This window comes from Orycteropus afer, unplaced genomic scaffold, assembly GCF_000298275.1.
Source record: "Orycteropus afer afer isolate SDZICR_OR568_19922 unplaced genomic scaffold, OryAfe1.0 scaffold00007, whole genome shotgun sequence".
Lineage (NCBI taxonomy): Eukaryota > Metazoa > Chordata > Mammalia > Tubulidentata > Orycteropodidae > Orycteropus > Orycteropus afer.
Window position 1 is genome coordinate 19,270,224 of NW_006921594.1, and position 18,405 is coordinate 19,288,628.

At 36.0% G+C, this 18,405-nt stretch overlaps 1 protein-coding gene across 1 annotated transcript in view; it reads left to right on the plus strand.

The window, feature by feature from the left end:
* The window catches only part of PHTF2 (putative homeodomain transcription factor 2), a 115,368-nt gene extending 97,624 nt beyond the window's left edge, over positions 1–17,744 (plus strand). The window contains exons 12-18 of the mRNA XM_007944747.2: positions 2,656–2,928; positions 3,151–3,282; positions 5,383–5,469; positions 8,976–9,131; positions 11,823–11,918; positions 12,636–12,761; positions 17,724–17,744. Of these exons, the coding sequence (XP_007942938.1) occupies positions 2,656–2,928; positions 3,151–3,282; positions 5,383–5,469; positions 8,976–9,131; positions 11,823–11,918; positions 12,636–12,761; positions 17,724–17,744 (891 nt within the window). The remainder of the gene's footprint in view (positions 1–2,655; positions 2,929–3,150; positions 3,283–5,382; positions 5,470–8,975; positions 9,132–11,822; positions 11,919–12,635; positions 12,762–17,723) is intronic.
* The last annotated feature ends 661 nt before the right edge of the window (positions 17,745–18,405 follow it).

An 18,405-nucleotide genomic window follows, 5' to 3' on the forward strand; every position in this document is an offset into this window, starting at 1 on the left:
GATCTTGGGTGAAAGCAAAGAATACCAGAAAGATGTTTACTTGTGTTTTATTGACTATGCAAAAGTATTCAATTATGTGGATCATAAAAAATTATGGATAACATTAAGAAGAATGGGAATTCCAGAGCACTTGATTGTGCTCATGAGGAATCTTTACATAGAAAAAGAGGCTGTCATTTGAACAGAACAAGGGGATACTGCTTGGTTTAAAATCGGGAAGGGAGTGTGTCAGGGTTGTATCCTTTCCCCATACTTATTCAATTTATATGCCGAGGAAATAATCCAAGAAGCTGGACTGTATGAAGAAGAATGTGGCATCATAATTGGTGAAAGGCTCATTAACAACCTGCGATACACAAACGACACAACTTGCTGAAAGTGAGGATGATTTGAAGCACTTGCTGATGAAGGTTGAAGACTGCAATCTGTAGTATGAATTACACCTCAATATAAAGTAAACAAAAATCCTCACAACTGGACCAATAAGCAGCATCACGATAAATGGAGAAAAGATTGAAATTGTCAAAGACTTCTTATTACTTGGTTCTGTAATCAGCACCAGTGGAAGCAGCAGTCAGGACATCAGATGATGTATTGCATTGGGCAAGTCCGTTGCAAAAGAGCTCTTTCAAGCACTGAAGAACAGGGATGTTTCCTTGAAGACTAGTGTGCGCCTAACCTAAGCCATGGTGTTTTCAGTCACCTCATGTACCTTTGAGAGCTGAACAATGAATAAGGAAGACCGAAGAAGAGTTGATGCTTTTGAGTTGTGGTGTTGGTGAAGAATACTGAAATACCATGGACTGCTAAAAGAACTAACAAATCTGTCCTAGAAGAAGTGCAGCCAGAGTGCTCCTTGTAGGCCAGAATGGCCAGATTTCATCTCACCTACTTTGGTCATGTTGTCAGAAGGGACATTCTCTGGAGAGGGATATCATGCTCGGGTAAAGTGGAGGGTCAACAAGAAAAGGAAAAGCCCTCAATGAGATGGGTTGACACAGTGGCAGCAACGATGGACTCAGGTATAGAAAGGATCGTGAGGCTGGCACAGGACCGGACAGTGTTTCGTTCTGCTGTGCATAGGGTTGCTATGAGTCGGAGACAACTCAGTGCACCTAACAACAACACAACAACTGGTTTGTCTGTTTAAATATGTAGATTTTTAGCTAATGGTAAAAATCTTGATTAGTTTGAAGAGTAAAGGACAAATACTGTGGGTTTTTATTTCTATTAAACTGTTCCTTTTAACAGGTCATTATACTTTTTAAATTTTACTTGAGTTCTCTGGACAGTTAGCCTGATCTAATTTGCAGTTCTACATTTCTTTGGTACATTGTTATAGGAGAACTGTTGTCCAAACTTTATATAGGACAAGAATGAAAATAAACAGACCCAGAAATTAATATGATCCCTATAACACATCTCAGCAATTAAATGCTATTAATTAGGAGTCTCTGGAGACTTGGAGAGTTGGTCTCATAGTGCAGGAGCCAACTGCTGACCAAAAGGTAGGCAGTTCAAACCCACCAGTGGTTCCACAGGAGAGAGACGGGGGCAGTTTGCTTCCATAAAGATTTACAGCCTTCGAAACCCCATGGGGCAGCTCTACTCTTTCCTGTTGTTGTTGTGTTGTTATGTGCCGTTGAGTTGGACCTGACTCATAGCGACCCTTTGGATTTCCCAGGCAGTATGACTGCAGAAGTAGATTGCTCAACCTTCCTTCCGAGGGGTAGCTGGTGGGTTTGAACTGCCAGCCTTCTGGTTAGCAGTCCAGTGCCATAGGCACTGTGCTACCAGAGCTCCTACTCTGTCCTATAGGGTCACAATTAGTTGGTATTGACTATTAGTTAGCAGTGGATTTGGTTTGGTTTTGGAAACTTGAATCTACTTAGTGCTCTGTAACTTCCTTCTTGTAAACTAGCAGATCACTTAACTTAGAGTAACCTCATTTGCCTAATTTAGAATATGGCTTTTTAAAGTTATATTACACATGTATATATTGCTGATTTGTAAATGCTTTGCAGTCCTACCAATCTAGTATGTTAGATACGCTTACATTTTCCTATTATTTAGTTTCAAATTCTCTTTTTTATTACCCCCCACCCTTTTTCTTTCTCATTTCATTTGGTCTTCTAACACACTCTCTCTTCTAAAATGGTTTTAGAATTTAAGGAGGTTTTTAATTTGTATATTGAGCTCTTTAATGGGAAGGAAAATGCTAAATCATTATAATTGTAGATTTTACCTTTAATGAATTGAACTGAAGTGAGTATGAGATCACCTCATTCTCTTTAATATGGCAACATTTGTGAATATTTTTAACTTTTGAAGTAATGTGATACATAGAATTTTCCTGATTTTTCAAGATCTTGGCAAGACTGAGATAATTAGTCTTTTTGCATCTATTTAATCAGTAAGGTATCTAATAATGAATTATTTTAAAAAACTAAAGAAATAATGACCTACATATTACATGCAATAAGCTCTTAAACTTAAGTAAATTTAAATTTCATTATTCATGTACTCGAACCAATATGTTTTAACAAAACAGTTCCATATAAATAATGTGTAATGGGAATTCATTTTATTGTGGATAAAATTTATGGACAAATTTTCTTCTTACTCTCTCTTTCTCTCTCTCTCTCTCTCATAAAGGTCAACAGCCATATTCCAGGAATAGGATACCAGATTTTTGGGAATGCAATCTCTCTAATCTTGGGTTTAACTCCATTTGTTTTCCGGCTCTCCCAAGCTACAGACTTAGAACAACTCACAGCACATTCTGCTTCAGAACTTTACATGATTGCATTCGGTTCTAATGAAGATGTCATAGTTCTTTCTATGGTCATAATAAGTTTTGTGGTTCGTGTGTCTCTTGTTTGGATTTTCTTTTTTTTACTCTGTGTAGCAGAAAGAACTTATAAACAGGTGAGTATAATAATCTAGGAGAGGATATTTTATCATTTTCATAGTTTTTGAAATATTCCTGAAGCATTTTAGTATTTCATTAAATAATTTTGACCTACTAATTTTTTTCGTTTTATCTTCAATTAGTTAACCCAATATAATCATAACATTCCTTATTTTGTTGATTTTTGTTTTTCTGTGGTAATATACTTGAAAATTAATCCTCATCTTAATCTTTTTTAGCGATTACTTTTTGCAAAACTCTTTGGACATTTAACATCTGCAAGGAGGGCTCGAAAATCTGAGGTTCCTCATTTCCGGTTGAAGAAAGTACAAAATATAAAAATGTGGCTATCTCTTCGTTCCTATCTTAAGGTAGAATGGCAGTGATAAAAATGCTCTTGCATACTGGCTCCCTCTAGTAGTTGAGTGTCTTTGTCAGTATGTATGTATGCTGAGGTGTATAGTCACAAATGCACTTACGTGGTGATGAGTGACCATACTAAGTGTTCTTTTTGGTCTACATCCACAAATTTAAAATAAATGTTTAACTAGTACTTTGCAGTATAAAATTTTTAAGTCTAAAAAGCTCAAATGCATTCAGGTAAATGATTCAAGGTCAGATTGCTCTAAATTTACCTTTGTTCACAAATCTCACCAACTTCTACTCATTCAGAAGCTAAATTAAGGGTCTTCACTCTTCTTAGAATAATTATCACAAGCCAGCAGAGGGAGCCCACTACTTAAAAAAGTAGTTTTGTAATCTGAATTTGTAACCATAGACCAATTCCTATTTTAAAATATTTTTATACTACTATAAATATATAATATATACATATATATCATACTATTTATAGTTTTCTTAATTATGGAATTAAAATAGAAAAACTCTGTGAAGGAAAACAATTAATTTTAAGAAGCACTTTTTCCCCTGAGAATTATTTTTTTTTGTTCCATTAGGTAACAGTGAATCTCACTTACATATGGAGTAATCATGCAAGTTCAAATGCTGCTTATTCAAAGTATTTTCTAGGCTTTTATTAACAATTGACCCAAGGACCAAATTTCTTCTGACACACCTATACCTTTAATGCTTATTATTTTGAAGTAACAAAGAAGTGAAAAGAGTTTGTACTATTTGTCTATCTTTATATTTTAAAATTTTATTTTTCTACTTACTAATATAACATTAAATTAGCTCACTCACTCTCCATTGGGAAATGCTGAAAATTGACATAGATTTTTTTTTTCTCTGTGACATTTCTGTTGTATGGAAGGATGAATGTGACTTTTTGTTGCTTGACTTAGTGAGAATCCATCCAAAATTTCTCCTCTTTATCACCCCTAAGTAGTTATTGATTCTCGCATACATTGATTATTTTATTCAGTAATGTTTAATGTCCCTCCCCTTAGGAGCTTATTACACCTTCAGTGAGGGAAACATGTAACCGCAGACCTGAAAATCATCTTTGACACTTCCTTGTCATATTTGCAGTGTGCAGTGTATCACCAAGTCTTATCCTTTCTGCTTCCAAAATATATCCTGAATCCATTTACTTTGTTTCCATTGCAGCCACCCTGATTAAAGCCATCAGTCATCATCTTGCTTGGACTACTGTAGTTGCCTCTTACCTGGCGTTCCAGTATTCATATGTCCTTGTTCTGATACGTTTTTCAGTCTGCCACCAGAATGATCTTTAAAAATCTGTATTTGACCATACAATTCTAAAAACTATTTGGAGATTTCCCATATTCTAGAATAAAAAACAAAATCTTAACAGAGCTAATAAAACCCTCCATTATCAAGCTCTTGTCTTGTTGACCTGCCTCTCTAGCCTCATTTTGAAATACTGTCCTCCCTTGGTTGCTTCAGTTCTTTAAATGCATTGCATTCCTTTCTGTTCTGTGCTCTTGCACATGCTCTTCCGTTTGCCTGGAACTCTATCATGTGTCATGATGCCCCTTATTATAAATATCACTTCCACAGGGAGATCTTTCCAGGCTTACACTCCTGACTTCCAAATCTAAATTAGGTTTTCTTGCCAATTCTCTCAAAGCATCCTGTACTTTGCCTTTATAGCAGTCATCATAACTTAACACATGTATCTGTGATAGTGAGTTTGATACCTGTCTCCCCAACTAGTTTCTGTGAGAGTAGTGGCCATATCTGTTTTGTTTCCTGCTGTATTTCCAGCATCTAGCACAGTGCCTTATTTTGAGCCAGTGCTCAAGAAATATTTTTTGAATAAATGATAGTGTTTGAAAATAAGAAATAGTTGAAGTTCTGATAAGAATTCTAAGCTGTGTAGATACCATTTTTCCTGTGCTGCAAACCTTTTGAAAATATTAACACTTTATAATTGAAACTCATCAGGCAAATTAGGTAAATTTTCAACTTATAAGCTATGATCAACTCTTAGTGAAAATTAGCTGTTAATTAGTAAATATATTTAAAAATGTTTCCCCTTTTTTCAGCGCCGAGGTCCTCAGCGATCAGTTGATGTAATAGTTTCATCTGCTTTCTTGTTGACTATCTCAGTTGTGTTTATCTGTTGTGCCCAGGTGAGTTGCTCCATGTGGAAATCATGCTGTCAAATATATAAATACTAAGCTTCAGAAAGCTTTTTACTAATTAGTAACAAAGTAATAATCTAAGTAAGCCACTGGAAATTCACTTTTTGTAATTTATTTTTGTCAGTAGACTAAATAATTGTATCTTATTCATCTGTGGGCCATGAACACTGGCTGGCATATGAAATGCCTGTTGAATGAACATACAGTAATTTTTTTGTCTATCAAATTTGTTTTCCCAAACAAACTTCTAAGTGTCTTAGAGTTATGACTTTGTTTTATACTAATTTCTGTGAATCTCTGACTTATTCACATTTAACATACCTTTATTTCATGTCTCTGAATTGTCACTATGACTTGATAGCCACGTGCTGTGAAGTAGAATTCCCAGTAACCAAGATTAGTCAAGAAGCATGAAAATATCTTGGAACATATTATATGATATAAAAGAAGGTGCAGACTTCCATTTCATCTAATATTACATTCTAGATAAAGTGAAAACTCTTCAGCTTTAAAACACCAAATTGAAAAATACTTGTTCTAAATAGAAGAATACATATTCTTTTTAGGCAAAAAAAACACCAGTTTTTAAAAATTGCCCACATCAACTAATGCCAGATGCCTGACAGCATACAGACTGTTTGATCTGGCGGTAATGCAGTCAGAGTAGGAAACAGTGACAGACAAAATTCATATAATTGGACTTTTTTAAACATTTATAAATAAATTTTTAAAATGAAAATAGTATAAACTTATAAACACTGACATAACTGAAAATTTTTTTTTATAGAATACTAGTATGCATTACTTTATGCCATTAAAGTTGAAAGCTTAAGTGAACAATTTTGTAAGAATACATAATTTATTAAAACTGAGTCAAAAAGAAATTGAAAACCAGAGAAGCCCTATAACCGTCATGTAGCACTTGTAGATTCAGTAGTTTAAAATGAGCTAGCAATAAAACACCATCCAGATCCAAATGGTTTTACAGGTAAATTCTGCCAGATACTCAGATAAACATAATCCTACTCTACAGAGATGGTATACAGAATAGAAAGAGGATATTCCCCAACTCATTTTATGACGCTAATTTAATCTTGATACCAATGCCAGAAAAACTAAAAAATGGGAAACTGAAGGTCATTTCTCTTATGAACTTAGATGCATAATTCCTCAACAAAGTACTAGCAAAATGAAGCCCGCAATATATTTGAATATTTTACTTTATTTGGATGAAAATACACACAGAAAAACCTACTCCATTTCCATAGTTAAGAAACATAAATCAGTGGCATTGGTTATATTTGTCACATTGTGTCAACATCCTCATTGCTTCTGTTCTAATTGGTTCACTCCCATTAATTCCACTCTCTGCCTCCGGTCTTCTCATTTATGCTTCAGAATAGCTGTTGATCTTTTGGTCTTGTATAGATTTTTTTTTTTCCTAACAGTCTACTCAATGGTGACAAACTTCAGTGTTTGAGCTAAATTGTTACTTAGTTTAAAGGTGACTTTAGTAGATAGTTGGAATTCAAGGTTTGAAGAGTTACTCAGGGCCATAGTTTTTTGGTCTTCGCCAGCCTCAGTAGGTCCAGTAACTCTGGATTCTTTAAGAATTTGAAGTTCTCTTCCATGGAGTGCAGAGATTCAACTTTAGAAAATCTGTTACTGTAATTTTAGCTGCTTTAGTGGATTAAAAGGAAAAAAACGTGATCATTTCCATAGATGCAGAAAACAAATTGGTAAAATTCAACAACAATTCATGATATAAGGAATAGAAAGCATGCCCTCAATCTGATAAAGGATGTCTTTCAAAACCTGGAGCAAACTTTGTACATAATGATATTACCTTAGAGGTATTTACTTTAAAATCAGATATAAGACAAAAGATACCCTTACTACCCTTTCTGCTCAGCATTTTGGTGGAGAATATTAACCAGCTAAGTAAGACAGGAAAAAGAAAGAAATTACATAAAGTTAGAAAGGAAAAAAGAAGTCATTGATGATATGATTGTCTGTACAAAACATCCAAATGACTTTGCCAGTCATGAAAAATAGTTCAGCAACATTGCTGGATACCGATTAACATAAAAAAAAAAAATCAATTTTGTTCCTGTAAGCCAAAGATCAGCAAACTTGTTCTGTAAAAGTCCAGATATTAAATATTTCAGACTTGTGTGCCACATACAGTCTCTGTCATGTCTTTTTTTTTTTTTTTTTTTTTTAAACAACCCTTAATAAAATGTAAAAGTCATTCTTAGACCCAGGGCTGAATGAAAATAGGCCTCAGGCCAGATTTGACCCATGGACCAGAATTTGCTGATCCTTGCCACATAAAGGAAAAAATAATTAAAACTGTAATAGATGTTATTTTCAATAAGAATAACAAAAGATGTGTATTACCTTATGATGAAATATGGAACTCTATTGAAAGTCATGAAAGAAGATACATGATGTTAGTGGACAGGAGTACTCAATTTCATATCACTTCTCCCAAGTTAATTTATAAATTTAGTTTGATTCTAACACATTGATAGAACTTGTCAAGTTTTCCAAAATTCATCAAGAAGCATAAAGAGCCCAGAATAGCTCAGATAATTTTGAAGAACAAGATGCCTTACCAGAAATACAAACACTTATTTTAAAGTGATAGAAAGACACTGTGATGTCCGTACCAGTGTAGAATAACCAGTGGGATGAAGTATAGTCCTACTGATGCACACATATGTAAACCTACTGCCATAGAGTCAGTTCTGACTCAGAGCAACCCTTTAGGACAGAGTAGAACTGCCCATAGGGTTCCCAGGGCTGTACATGTTTACAGAAGCAGACTGCCACATCTTTGTCCCACAGAGTGGCTGATGCATTCAAGCCACCGAGTGCTTTAACCACTGTGCCACTGGGGCTTCTAACGTAAACCCTAGGTAGATTAAAGACCTAAATGTGAGAAATAAATGTTTAATTTGTTACAAAATTACAGGAGTTAGAATGAATGAACTTAGAGCTAGATGTATCAACATGGGTAAATCTTGAAAACAATGCTCAGTGGAATAAAAAGCAAATTGAGGAATGATGTGAACAATGTGATTACATAAAAATTTTAAAATACATATAAAATATCTAGTTTAAGGATGTATATGTAGGTAAACTATAAAAATATGAATGAAAAAGATCATGACACCTGGAGGTAGGGGGAAGAAGGGGAATGAGGATTAAGGAAAAGTTTGAAGACTTCAACTGAATCTGTAATCTTTTACTTTTCAAAAATCTGAAAGGAACATTACAAAATATTAAGAGTTGACAAGACTGGGTGAGTCCCTATGGGTATTGATTATATTTTACTTTTGGTATGCTTGAAATATTTCAAATAGATGTGGAATGTTTTTCAAATTTAATACTACATTTATGATCAGTTTGTATGAAGTAAAATGTTTTTGTCTTTCAGAAACTATTTGAATTGCATTGCTTTTTCATATTTCCCTTTTGTACACTTTTAGCTACTTCATGTGCATGAGATCTTCCTTGATTGTCACTACAATTGGGAACTGGTAATCTGGTGCATCTCATTAACACTTTTTCTCCTAAGATTTGTTACCCTTGGATCAGAAACAAGTAAAAAATATAGCAATACCTCAATATTACTTACTGAACAGGTAAGAATGTATGGTTAATATGTTATAAATTAATGATGTCTGTAAACTAAAATGCATTCATGTGTTTCATATTTCTCAGGAACATATCTTATTAGAATAAAGGCATTTGTGTTATAAAGCAAAAGTTGAAATTTGATAGCACTCAAGTCATTCTTCAGTGTTTCTGCATTGTCTCAGATTTCAGATCTGCTCTGTATGTTCCATTTCCATTCAGCAAGAAGGAAGTACTATTTATAGAAAGCATAGATGTTACAACATTAATGGGATATGTTTGCTTTGTAATACAGCAAAGACATATTTAAATAAGTATGAATTTATATTGGAATGGAAGGATAAAGCAAAATAATTTTTACAATTATTCTCTATTTTGTATCAGTTTATTAAATATTTTCCTCTCACCATTTTGTAGAAATTATACAGAGAAACTTACTGCCAAAGAACTTATAACTGTCTTTGTCAGGGATAGCTTGATTTTAAAGGAGCCTTGGTTTGCACAACAGTTAAGTCCTTAGCTGCTAACCAAAAGGTTTGCAGTTTGAATCCACCCAGCGGCTCCACAACAGATAGACCTGTCAGTCTGCTTCTGTAAAGCTTATAGCCAAGAAAAACTTAGGGGGCTATTAGACTCAGTCACATGAGTTGCTGTGAGTCAGACTCCACTAAGTGGCACCTAACCACCACTAATTTACAGAAGGAACTATGACCTGGTAAAATGAACTCAGTTAAGAGAATAGGGGAGAGTGGCCAACAGAGGGATTTCAAGGACATAAAGTATAGTTGGGCCTTATGGGAACTGGACAAACCAGCCAGTTCTTCCAACTTGCTCTGAGCTGTATGGTTTCTCTTTCTGCTTCTTTTGTACCTTTGTTCCAGTGTTGTCTCTGTATAATTGCTAGTCTGTAATTTTGATTTACAGCTGATTTGGCCTTTGACTATTTTAGTTTAGACTTTACTTTTCAGTTCATGCTCCTACATTATCTGGCAGATAGCGTGTTAGTCCCTTTAGCCAGCGTACGGACTATCTTTGGTTTGGGGTTACGCCCCAGCCTAATGAGCTGTGGCTTCCAGAGTGAGGATAGGACTGTCAGATCTAGTAGAAAGAGCACAGCTGCCCGGGTCTGCCCCTTCATGGGCTTCTTTTCAAAGAAGCTAATTATGAACAGGCCAGGCACCTATAAATTTTCTGTTACAGGGTAGATAAAGGTACACAAAAGTTACACATCTAATCTGCTAGAGTTACTTTTAAAATAAATCACAAATCATTTGATTTAGTCTAATTTTTTTATTTAAATTGATTTGGCTATAGGGGTAGCATGTGTCACCATTAAGTAATGCCATCCAGCTTTCTTTTTTGTTTTGGCTTTTAATTACATTTGAAAGATGTTTTAATAACTTACTGTTTTTCTTATTGTGCAGTGATATAAGTTTATTATAGGAAACTTGGAATACACAGTAAAATATAAAGAATGTTAAATATTAAATAAGCTTAATACCTAAACAAGGGTGGGAAGGTGAAGGGGACTGCACTCACAAGTATATATAGGGTTGACAGAGCCTATCTCTACCTGTTATGTATATGTGCTACAAATTTTATCCATGAACATAAAAAAACATAAAGGGGACAAAGTTATGAAAACATCTTAGTCATAACCCAGCACCTTGAGGGAATGAGTCGCTGTGTATAAAGGCTCAGGACCATAGTCTCAAGGACACCAAGGTCAATTGACGTAACATAGTACACAAAGACAGTATTCTACATCCTACTTTGGTGAGTAGTGACTGGGGTCTTAAAGCTTGTGAGTGGCTATCTAAGGTGCAGCTATTGGTCTTGATCTGTCTGGAGCAAAGAAGAATGAATAAAATCAAAGACGCAGGAAAAAATTAGTCCAAAGGACTGATGGAGTATGTGAACCCCAGGCTCCATGACCCTGAGACCAGAAGAGCAAGATGATGCCCAGCTACCACTGCCACACACTCTGAAAGGGATCACAGTAAGAGGTCCTGGATAGAGTGGGGAAAGTGTGGAACAAACTCAAAATAATAAAAAAAGACTAGGCTTACTGGTCTGATGAAGACTATGGCCCTTAGACACCCATCATGCTAGGAACTTATTGAATGAAAAACCTATTTGCTCTGTAAACCTTTCATCCAAATCACAATTGAAAAGAAAGTGAAGACAACCCACAGAATAGGAGAAAATCCTGAAAATATTTGCAAGTCATATATTGATAAGGGACTTGCATCCAGAATATATAAAGAATGCGTACAACTCAATAATAAAAAGACAACCCAATTAAAAAATAAACAAAGAATCTAAATAGATATTTCTCCAAAGGAGTTATACAAATGGACAGTAAGCACATGACAAAGATGCTCAACACCATTAGCCATCAGGAAGATGCTATCAAAACCATTTAGGTGGTACGATAGCTGTAATCAAAAAGATAGTAACAAATGTCAGTGAGAATGTGAAGAAATTCGAACCCTCATTCACTGCTGGTGCAAATTTAAAATGGTGCAGCCACTTTGGAAAACAGTAGGCAGTTCCTAAAAAGTTAAGTAAACATAGTTACCATTAAAAAATAAAAAAGACTCAATACCTAGAGAGCCATTATTATTATTTTAATGAGTATGTTTCAAGTTCTTTAAAAATCTGTGTAGTTTTAATCATCTACTTTCTTTTTATAAAAGATAAATCTCTACTTGAAAATGGAGAAGAAACCTAACAAGAAAGAGGAACTGACACTAGTGAATAACGTTTTAAAACTGGCTACTAAACTCCTAAAGGTAAGAATAAAATTGACTATGTAATACAATGAAATGCTGTCCTGACAATATGTCTTAGTCTGCTCTTTGTGGATCCCACCTTGTTTTTGGTTTTAATGATTATTCAAATTGTTTCCATTTGAGCACATTCAAGTAAAATTGAAAGTCTGTGTTCTTATTTCAACTGTAACCAACTTTATTCTTCCCAGAATGTACCCTTAATTTGTAACTTTATTTTATTTGGTCCATATTTTAAAATCTTCATTGTATATTGCCATATAGTTTAGCTGGTAATTCTTTTTTGTGTGTGATTTGGGTGAAAGTTTACAGAGCAAATTCACTTTCCATATAGCACCTCACATATATTTTGTCTCATGACATTGACTGCTATTCCCCACAATGCAACAGCTCCCCTCCCACTTTCTCCCCATAGTTACCTCATCCTGTGTCCTTCTCATGAACTCCTGCCCCCTGAGCTGTCTCCCTGTGTGTACACAGCCCTTCTATTTTCCCATGGTTGATGCCTCCAAGGAGTGTATCTACCTAATGGAAATATTCAGCTTATGTGCCTGTCTTTTATTTGGCTGGCAGCCACAGGAGTGGGTTCAATTCCAGACCTGAAGGGCAGCTAGGAGCCATAGTCAGTGGTTCCATCAGGCTCTATCAAACCTTACTTGGTAATTCTTAATGAATCTGGGGTCAGTGTATTTTTTGTTTTCTGTTTTCCCTCTCTTCTAGGAATTGGACAGTCCCTTTAGATTATATGGGCTTACAATGAATCCACTGCTTTATAACATTACCCAGGTGGTCATCCTGTCAGCTGTTTCTGGTGTTATCAGTGACTTGCTTGGATTTAATTTAAAGGTAAGAGCTTATGAGCATTCTTTATTTCTTAGTACTTTGTTGCAGTTTTGTGCCATTTATTTTACCCTAGCACTCTTGTTCCACCACTCACCTGTCGTTTGTCATACTCTGGTGGCTTGCATGTTGCTGTGAACCTGGAAGCTGGGCCACTAGTATTTCACACACCGGCAGGGTCACCAAAGGGGACAGGTTTCAGTGGAGCTTCCAGACTAAGCTAAGACAGACTGGGGAAAAGAACAGGGCTATTCACTGCTGAAAAACTGGCCACTAAAAAGCTAATGAATAGCAGTGAAACACTATGTGATATATTACTGGCAAATTTTATGAAGAGCCGTGAAACACTGTCTAATACAGTCCCAGAAGATGAGGCCCCTTGGGTTGGAAGACACTCAACATAAAACTGACAAAGACCTGCCTCCTCCAAAGAAGGTTGGCATTAATAACATGGGTGGAATAAAGTTTTCAGGACCTTACTGTGCTGATGGAACACAACTCAAAATGGGAAGAAATTGCTGAAGACATTCATTAATAATTAGAATGTGGAATGTATGAAGTATGAAGTATGAATCTAGGAAAATGAAACATTGTCAAAAATGAACTGGAATGTATAAAATCAATATCCTATGCATTAGTGAGTTGAAATGTACTAGTATGGACCATTTTGAATCAAGACAGTCATATGGTCAACTATGCTGGAAATGACAAATTGAAGAGGAATGGTGTCACATATCAAAAAGAACATTTCAAGAAATATCCTGAAGTACAATACTGTCAGTGATATGATAATATCCATACGCCTACAAGGAAGACCATTTAATACTGTTGTTGTTATGTGCTGTCAAATCGGACCCTACTCATAGTGACCCTTCCTTGGGTTTCCAAGGCAGTATCACTATGGAAGTAGATTGCCCACCCTTCCTTACAAGGAGTGGCTGGTAGCTTTGAACCGCCAGCCTTCTGGTTAGCAGTCTACTATTCAAATTTACACACCAACCACTAAAGCCAAAGATGAAGAAATTAAAGATTTTTACTAACTTCAACAGTCTGAAATTGACCAATATGCAATCAAGATGTATTGATAATTACTAGTGATTAGAATGCAAAAGTTGGCAATAAAGAACCATCAAAAAATTAAGAAAGAAGCATCAATAGTTGGAAAATATGACCGTGGTAATAGAAGTGACACTTGAGACTATATGATAGAATTTTGTAAGACTGATGACTTATCATAGCAAGTACCTTTTTTCAGCATCGTAAATGATGATTGTACATGGACCTCACCAGACGGAATACACAGGAATCAAATCAGCTACATCTGTGGAAAGAGGTGATGGAAAAAGCTCAATCTCATCAGTCAAAACAAGGCCTGGAGCTGACTGTGGAACAGACTGTCAATTGATCATATGCAAGTTCAAGTTGAAACTGAAGAAAATTAAAACAAGTCCAAGAGAGCCAAAACACTACTTGATTATATCCTGCCTGAATTTAGAGAGCATCTGAAGGATAGATTGATGCATTGAATACCAATGACTGCAGACCAGACAAGTTGTGGGATGACATCAAAAACATCATACATGATGTTGACATGAAAAGGAAGAAAAGAGTAAAATGGATATTAGAAAAGACTCTGAAACTTGCTCTTGGAGAGTAGTTAAAGTGAATGGAAGAAATGATGAAATAAAAGACCTGAACAGAAGATTTTAAAGGGTGGCTGGAGAAGACAAAGTATTATAGTGAAATATGCAAAGACCTGGGGTTACAAAACCAAAAAAGGAAAATGTTCTCAGCATTTCTCAAGCTGAAAGAACTGAAGAAAAGAAAAAAATCAAGCCTTGAATTCCAATATTGAAGGATTCTATGGACAAAACATTGAATGATGCAGGATGTATTAAAGGAAGATGGAAGCATCCTACTTTGGCGAGTAGTGACTAGGATCCTAAAAGGTTGCACATGGCCATCTAGATGCAATGATGGGTCTCTCTTCATCCAGAGCAATGAAGAATGAAGAAAACCAAAGACACCTGGAAACAATTAGTCCAAGGGACTGGTACATCATGCAATCCTCAGCCTAAACAACTATGAGACCAGAAGAACTAGATGGTGCCCAGCTACCACTGTCAACCACTTGGAGGAGAATCTCTGTAGGAGATCCTAGATAGAGTGGGAGAACAATGTGGAACAAAATTCAAAATCATTCAAAAAAAAAAAAAAAGGAGCCAGGTTTGCTGGTCTGATAGAGCCTGGCAGAACCCCCTCGCTGCCCTTCAGGTCTGGAACTAAACCCACTCCTGTGGCTTCCAGCCAAACAAAAGACAGGCATATGAGCTAAACATTTACATTAGGTAGATACACTCCTTGGAAAGATCAATCATGGGAGAGTAGAAGGGCCAGGGAGATAGCTCAGGGGGCAGGAGTACATGGAGGGAAGGACACAGGAAAGAGCTAACTATGGGGAGGAAGTGTGAGGGGAGCTGTTGCATTATGGGAAATAGCAGTCAATGTCAGAGACAAAGTATATGTGAGGTGCTGTATGGAAAGTGAATTTGCTTTGTAAACTTTGACCCAAATCACAAAAAAATTTAAAAAGAAGAAGAAGAAGGTGGAAAGGATACACAGAGTCCTTGTATCAAAAAGAATTGGTCAATGTTCACTCATTTCAGGAGGTAGCATATGATCAACAATCAATGGTATTGAAGGAAGAAGTTCAGGCAGCTCTGAAGGAATTGGCAAAAAACAAGTCTTCAGGAATTGGCAGAATACCCATTGAGATGTTTCAACAAACGGATACCTCGCTGGATGTGCTCCCTCATTTATGCCATGAAATCTAGAAGACAGCTAGCTGGCCAATGCACTGGAAGATACCCATATTTGTGCCCATTCCAAAGAAAGGTGATACGACAATATCAAATACTTTCATAAATATCACACACAAGTAAAATTTTGCCAAAAATAATTCAAAAATGGTTGCAGCAGTATATTGACAGGGAACTTCCAGACATTTGAGCTGGATTCAGAAGAGGACGTGAAATAAGAGCTTTCATTGCTGATGTCAGATGGATCTTGGCTGAAAGCAGAAAATACCAGAAAGATGTTTACCTGTGTTTTATTGACTATGCAAAGGCCTTCAACTATATGAGTCATAAAAAAAATTATGGGTAATGTTGCAAAGAATGGGAATTCCAGAACTCTTGATTGTGCTTGTAAGGAACCTGTACATAGATCAAGTGGCTGTCATTCAAACAGAACAAAGGGATAGTGCATAGTTTAAAATCAGGAAGGGTGTGAATCAGGGTTGTATCCTTTCACCATATTTATTTAGTGCTTATATGCTTATATGCTGAGCAAATAATCCAAGAAGCTGGACTATATGAAGAAGAATGCAACATCAGGATTGAAGGAAGACTCATTAACAACCTGTGATATGCAGATGACACAACCTTCCTTGCTGAAAGTGAAGATGACTTGAAGCACTTACTGATGAAGATCAAAGACCACACAGCCTTCAGTATGGATTACACCTCAACATAACGAAAACTAAAATTCTTACAACTGGACTTACAAGCAACATCACAGTAAATGGAGAAAAGATTGAAGTTGTCAGGGATTTCATTTTACTTGGATCCACAATCAACACCCATGGAAGCCGCAATTAAGAAATCAGATGTATTGCACTGGGCAGATCTTCTGTAAAAGATCTCCTTAAATTGTTAGGGAGCAAAGATGTCACTTTGAAGGTTGTTGTATGCCTGACCCAAGCCATGGTATTTTCAGTTGCCTTAAATTCATGTGAAAGCTGGAAAATGAATAAGGAAGACCGAAGAACAGTTGATGATGCCTTTAAATTGTGGTGTTGGCAAAGAATACTGAATATCCTCTGGACTGCCAGAAGAACAAACAAATCTGCCCTGGAAGAAGTATAGGCAGAATGCTCCTTGGAAGCAAGACTGGTCGGATGTCGTCTCCCCTACTTTGGTCATGTTGTCAGAATGGACCATTCCCTGGAGAAGGATATCGTGGTTGGTAAAGTAGACCATCAGTGAAAAGGGGGGGAGACCTCAACGAGATGGATTGACACGGTGGCTGCAGCAGTGGGCTTAGGCATCGCAAGGACATGAGGATGGTACGGAGCCAGGCAGTGTTTCGTTCTTTTGTATGAAGGATTGCTGTGAGTCCAAGCCTATTGATGGCACCTTGCTCCGTGGTATAGCATCTAAGGCATTTGACTGCTCACTAGAAGCTGGAGGTTCAAACCCACCAGCCACTCCTTGGAAGGAAGAAGGGGCAATCTACTTCCATAGAGATACCGGCTTGGAATCCCAAGGAGGGGTCGCTATGAGTCAGAATCAACTCGACGGCATGAGTTTTGTGTTTGGTTTGGTAACAACAGCAGCAATAACACTTTTGATATCTCACATGAACAATAATGTCATTTTGATAACTGTGTATAGAATTAGGGAAAACAACTTCACATTTAATTTCAAAAAGTAATATATATTCTGGGATTGTAATGCTTACGAAACTCCTATTTTGGAACAGTATTCATTACAAATAGGACGCTTGTTTTAAGGAATGTAATTATTTTTACTTACATAGCCTGAATGTAATTTAGATGACTGAAAAAAATCCATACTTCTTTTTTTGGCAAAAAGTTGTATTATCTATATAATCATACATTCCTGTAGCATATGTACAAGTAACTGTTAGTGAATAAGTGATAATCATTTTAAACAAGTAGTATGTGTATCTTGCCACTTCCCAGTAAAAGAAAGCAGGAAATACCTGATTTTCACTTTTCTGTTCATTTGTTTAAGATGAGTTCTTCTTGAAAATAAAAGAGTAAAAGAATTAAAATATGAAAACCTGTATTTGTTTATGGATAAAATTTAAATAAATAGTATTATACAATATAATTTTATAATAGGCTATTAGAGCTGGCTCTAATTCTTTTACATTTTTTTCTAGCTATGGAAGATTAAGTCATGACAATTTAGAGAAAAGATGTAGCCGCTTTTCCAGAACCAGAGTTCCCACGCAGCTGCCTGAAGGCCGTCACTGACTCTGCCTCAGGAGTCTTCTCTGGGAAATTGAAGTGTTTACATCAGACTGTCTTGTGCAATTCTTATATTTATTCTACTTGTTCACTGTTTTTTACATTTATTTTAGTCTTTATATTTTATTTTTAAGCATTGATGTATACTTTGTTGTTGAAAGGGTGATAGAAATGATATCCAGATACTTGAGGTCCTGGTAATTGCTCATAAATAATTGATAGAATTGCAGATCCTGAAAACAGGAAGCCATTGCTAAGCACTGTTTCTCCATCAATGCCATGAACTTGCCTTACTTGAGGAAAACTTCTTTAACTTTGGAATATTTCAGCGGACTCAGCTAAGCAATATAGCATTTTTTCAGTAAATCAAGATCCAGTCAGGGTTTATCTTGAATTATTTTGGAACAATGCCAGGATCTGTATTGATTAAGCTGCAGTTTCAGCACCCTTCAGTATTAATGTACATGATGTTACATAAAGGTCAACAAGTGCTCTTTGATGACAAAATTCTTAATAGAGCAATAATTGTAAATGGTTACCATACTGTAAGATTTTTTGATAAAAATGAACTAGTAATAATTGTATTTATTTGAA